This window comes from Dendrobium catenatum, unplaced genomic scaffold, assembly GCF_001605985.2.
Source record: "Dendrobium catenatum unplaced genomic scaffold, ASM160598v2 fragScaff_scaffold_1449, whole genome shotgun sequence".
NCBI lineage: Eukaryota > Viridiplantae > Streptophyta > Magnoliopsida > Asparagales > Orchidaceae > Dendrobium > Dendrobium catenatum.
This window is the reverse complement of record NW_021319911.1, coordinates 231809-237434: the sequence shown is the minus strand read 5'-3', so window position 1 is coordinate 237434 and position 5626 is coordinate 231809. Positions and strand designations below refer to the sequence as shown.

The 5626-nt window shown below is 34.4% G+C and overlaps 1 protein-coding gene across 1 annotated transcript; it reads right to left on the bottom strand.

Annotated features, from left to right (window-relative positions):
• Positions 1–2332: 2332 nt before the first annotated feature.
• Positions 2333–3810, bottom strand: LOC110095249 (protein G1-like1). The gene is made up of 2 exons (XM_020820700.2): positions 3356–3810; positions 2333–2509 (listed from the first exon to the last, which is right to left on the bottom strand). The coding sequence occupies exons 1-2, from the start codon at positions 3788–3790 to the stop codon at positions 2333–2335; spliced, it is 612 nt and encodes a 203-aa protein (XP_020676359.1). The 5' UTR covers positions 3791–3810.
• Positions 3811–5626: the final 1816 nt, after the last annotated feature.

Sequence of the window (5626 nt, the reverse complement as noted above, 5' to 3'; positions counted from 1 at the left end):
CAAGCCTTCCTCATTATAAAATGAATCCTATCGCGAATACAGTAAAATTAAGAAAAAAGTTGAGTTACTTCAGAAAGGTCTTGTATAAGAAAGTCTAATTAGTCCTTGTGTTGTTCGAGGTTTACTACCTCCTAAGAAGGATGAAGCATGATGAATGTTTAATGATGCAACAACAACATCAATAGTGAAGATATAAATAAAATTGCTATCAAGTAAAGATTTTGTATTCCTTGACTAGATGACATGTTATACTTGATCTCGAGGGTAAATTTTTCTCAAAATTTGATATGAAAAGTAGTTATTACTAAATTAGAATTCATTTAAGTGATGAGTGCATGAAAATCTGCTTTAAAAATCAATAATGAGCTTTATGAAGGGTTAGTTATGCCTTTTGGAATTTGAAATCCCCCTAGCGCATTTATGATGTTGATGAATACCATTCTTAAGCCCTTTATATAAAAGTTTTCATTTAATTATTTTGATGATATATTGATTTTTAGCTCAAATCAGAAAGATTAGCTACAATACCTTAGACATATTTTTGAAACTCTCAGGAAAGAAAGACTATTCATAAATTTAAGGAAATGCATGTCTCTTTTTATAAAATGAAGTGCTTCTTTTGAGATTTATTATTTTCATTATTGGAATAAAATATGACTCTATCAAAGTTAAAGCGATCTTAGATTGACTAACACCTAAGAGTTTCACTCATGATAGAAGTTTCCATGGCTTAGTAATTTTTTATAGATAATTCATTAAATATTTAGTGTCATTATTGTTCCAATCATTAACTTACTAAGATTTGATAAATTTTGTCGGACACCAATTGCACAAAAGGCCTTAGATTAAATTATGATTCTTATGATGATCCAATCCTTAGGCTCCCTGATTTCGCTAAAGCTTTGAGGTGACTTGGGATGCATCTATAATTAGAATTGGAGCATATTATGTTACGAAAATCATCTTGTAACTTTATTTTGTGAAAAAATAAATGAAGTAAAGATGAAATATTCATTATGATAATGAAAGTAAATAATTTAGAATGTAATCAAACTGTAGCACTGAAGGGTGTTTGACATCCTAAGAAGACAAAAAAATCTCAATCAAAGGAAAAATTGGCCATGAAAGAAACAAAGCTCATTATCTTCAACGTATTCAAAAGCTCACATTCCTCTAGAGCTGAAACCCCAAAATCTTCGCTAAAGTAAAACTCCAATTTGAAGCTTGCCCATGTTTATCATTAACAACAACATAATTTAGAGAATCATCCACTCGGGTGGCCTTCTTTGACATATGACTGAGAACATATAATAATGGCATCGTAATGTGTCTGATTGCCATCCAAAACGAGCTTGGTAGAGAAAAAACTATTAATAATTTATTTACTTGGATGCAATATATCATGAGGTTAATTTATAGTGGATACTATGGTAACAACTTTTTATTGCCATTAACTTCCTCTTTTATTAGTTTCAAAGGAGGAGAAGATGAACATTCATCAAAACCCTTCCTTGCCTCTCAATCTTTAATAACATTTTGGCAACCTCATGGTTTGAAAACTTTAGAGAGAAAGATCCAATTTCTAAAGGAAAAGAAAGAAGTTCAAGATGAAACTTTTTCCAAAAGAGAGTAGTGATCGATGCTATTTATAGTATTTCCTTTTAATATAATATGAATTAATGAAAATTTTAAACAATAATGATTAATTTAGGTTAAATCAATGGCTTTAACAAGAAACAAATGTTTTATTTATTCTATTAAACACAAAACAACTAAATTTGTTTGAGATATACAACTAAATTATTGGATAACATAGAAAAAAAATATTCATAAATATAATACAAATAAATAATATTCTAAGAAAATAATATTAAAAATTCATAATTTAATTTTATTTATAAAAATATAATGATATATTCAGTCTATTAATTTGCTAGTTGCAATATATTTTTTTGATACAGGAATCAACGACTCCTTAGACTTTCTTTATCCAGCAATTTTTGAGTTATTAATTCCTCTGAAGACTGTAATCTTTTTTGGCGAAATTATTACGTGCGGTCATCGGATATCTCCGGAGGCCAATCAGAATGCACCACATTATCATAGGACGTGTACCATTATTTTCCACCGTTGTATATCAGATGATGTGGCGTGTCATGATTGACCTCCGGACAGTCCGGCTCCGGACAGTCAGTGGACGCACGGAGGAGAGAGAGAGGGGAACTCTATGTAATACAATAATCTTTATTTATGTAAGTATCCGGACTTCTTCCACAAGAAATATGAGATGATTAACGATCTAACCATTAATTAAATCATAATTACTTAACCCTCAAAGAGGTATCAGCTCGCCAGTGTAATCCACAGCCATCATTACCATCTGCTCCCTTCCATCCGCCATCATCATCCTCACAGGCTCCACATCCACTCCACCACCGCCCGCCGCCGACGCGTTCGCCGCCGGCCTTTTCCGCTTCTTCTTCTCATATGCGATGCCTCGCGCCTTTGCCTGCAAAAAGTATGAAATGAAGATTTTAATTAAATATATTCCAAAAAAAAAAATTTAATTAATTTCTTATAACAGTCCGATCCAATTCTCTCCCAATATATATATTGTGCTCTGATCTCAGCTTTTCGTTTAAAAAGGAAAAAAAAATTATCAAATATGAGAAATTATTGTGTACGCAATCCGAACTCAAAAAACGGTTCGGATGCTGAGTATTTACTGCTTATTTTGCTACATATTTTTTGATACACAATTTTTTCTATGTATTTTTTGCGTATTTATTGTGTATTCAGTGATTATTATTATTTAATGCTCATTTGCCACTCATTTATTGTATATCAAAAAATATGAAGCAAAATAAACAGTAAATACGCAATGCAAAGGAATTGATGTTTGCTTCGTATTTATTGTTTTTTTTTTGCTGTGTGTTTTTTGATACACGGTAAATGAGCGGCAAATAAGCAGCAAATAATAATACTCACTAAATACTCAGAATATACAATAAATATGTATGCAGAAAAAATACGTAGCAAAAAAAGCAGTAAATACGCATAAATTTTTCAAAAGATTAATCTGAAATTTTTTATCAAATACTCGTCTTCTGCACGAGAAATTATTGCGTACGTAGTCCGAACGTAGAGAAAGATTCGGATTACTACGTATTTACTGTTTATTTTGCTGCGTATTTTTGATACACGGTAAATGAGCGGCAAATAAGCAGCAAATAATAATACTCACTAAATACATAATAAATATGAAAAAAATACGTAAAAAAAAATTATAAACAGTAAATCCAATCTCTGCGTTCAAACTGTGTACACAATAATTTCTCCATCTGCGCCGCCTTACCTGAGAATCCCTAACCTCCCGGAGGTAAAGGCGTACGGCTCGCACACCGAACGGATTGGCTTCCGGCTCGCCGCCGTTCTCCTCAAAGGCGGCGCGGAGGCGGCCGACAAGGGCGTCTAGGCTGCCCCAAGCTTGGCGGAGCGGGCAGGGGCAGGGGGCTGGAGGGCAGGGTTGACCGAAAAACGGGCAGCCGACGGCGTGGACCTTGGTCTTGCCGAACTGGTCGAGGTAGCGGAGGAATTCGAGCACGTGGGCGCCACTGCAGCGGGAGAGGGCGAGAGGTGGTCGGTGGTTGCGCAGGTATTGGCTGAAGGTGTTCCAGTCCCGCCGTTTCTGAGATTCGTAGCGGCTTGGCCGGGCCTCTCCGGCGGCGGCGGCGGAGGAGTAGTCACCCGAAGGGTTGGCTGAGGAGAAGTGGGGGTTGCCGGCGAGCATGCTGGCCGGTTTTTTGTGGGCTGAGAATCAGTAAGGTCTAGGGAGATGGGAACATGGTAAAGGGTTGTAATGAGTACATATGCACGTCAAGATTAGACTGTTTTTATGTCTTGCGACCGATATATTTACTTAAAAGAAAAAAAAAAAGGGCAAGGTCATCCATAATGATATAAAATAAGGAAAGAGTGTAGACACTTATCTCTAGCTAGTTGAGGAGTCACAATAATCTTCAAGAGCTTTATTTATGCATGAACCATAATGGACTTTATCAATACTTTGATCTAAAAAAATAAAAATAGAAAAAAAATTCTTTTTTGTTCTAAGCATTGAAGCGTAAAACTTATAGATTGAAATTATGTTGAATGCTTTGCAAATGTCATTTAAAAAAAAGCGTAAAACTTATAGATCGAAATTATGTTGAATGCTTTGCAAATGTCAAATTTGGAATAGAACAATTTTTCGTTAGGATAATGATCAGACTCTTCTGAATACTTTAAATTTTCACTAGGCTGGTTGATAATCTAAGTGGAATTTAAAGTTTGTGATAAGTTCTTTTCCAAGACTTGAGGTGCTCAAGGTTGCAACATTTAGATGAGGGTTAGGATTCCCAAAACGAGGAATGTAAGCTGGTAGGGGAAGGGTGAGTGATAATGAGGGGTTGTGAGGAGGGTTGGTGCTTGAGGGATAGTTGAATTACGTATGGTGGAGGTATTAGTCGATGAGTGGATGAAATTAGTAGATGAAGGATGATGGCTTATGACTAGAACTTCTACCTTTTGATTTAGTTACAAAATTATAGTTAGTGTTGAGATTGAAGGAACATAAGTTAGAAGAGTGAATGATTGAATTGTAACATTCATATATAATGGATGGGTTTCAAGTCATATTGGACCCAAAGAGTAATTTTTTTTCCAAAAAATGAGAGATCGTAATCTAATCCAATAGGGGGATTTGTTATGTACTTGAACACATGCTCTCATAACTGTGAGATGTATTTTCCCTATATTTAAGATGTCAACTACAAGAGGGGAACCGATTAAACTTACAATTTTAGAGATACTCTCAAGATTACAGTTAAAAAGAGGAAAATCTTGGATCTTTATCAAAAGATGTATAAAAGAAAGCACGTCTCACTAAGGTTTGAATTAGGGGGTCATTTCTGAAGTATAAAGGGTTTACCTATGAAAAGCCATGGGCTCCCAATCCAAGCATTGTCTTAATCTTCAAGAGCCAAATCCTTTATGAGAAAAAAATTTATTTATTAAGAGAAAATATGCTCAATGTACCTTTGAGCAACCATGTTTTTTGAATAGCAAATAAAAGGGCTTTGTAGTATGCTCTTCAATTGATGGAGTATCATACCACTGAGAAACCCCACTCCCAAATCCAATAGGAGAATTTGGACTATTAAGCCTTTCAGGTATATGGGAGCTGGCTGAATTTGTAGTAGCAAGGTTTAAGTAACTAGGGAAGAACGAGTAAGTTAAAATGACAAAAGGCATAAAGTCCCAAGTAAACTCGCAAGTAAACAAACTTTTATACTGTCATGACCCAGCCTAGAGTCTCAAACTAACAAGGCATAAATAGGTGGTCAAACGGTTAATACATTTCTTTCAAATATATAAATAATTAACAAACTAATATCTCACATAAAATTGAAGAGCCACTAACAAATATATAAATTTAACATAGTCAAAAATTAGATTTTACTTATTGTCATTCAATCTTCTTCTTTTGTAAATATATTCTACTCTTTTAGAAATTTTTTGAAAGATTTGCTTGAAATTTAAGTTTGATAGTTTGAGTTTACATAGTAACTCAGTGAATAATCATAGC

What these genes read in the sequence shown, in the direction of transcription:
- LOC110095249 (XM_020820700.2), bottom strand. Translation starts at nt 3,790, where the DNA reads ATGCTCGCCGGCAACCCCCACTTCTCCTCAGCCAACCCTTCGGGTGAC. An exon ending in GGGAGGTTAGGGATTCTCAG is followed by an intron (nt 2,510 to 3,355) that starts GTAAGGCGGCGC and finishes TACTTTTTGCAG; the next exon opens with GCAAAGGCGCGAGGCATCGC.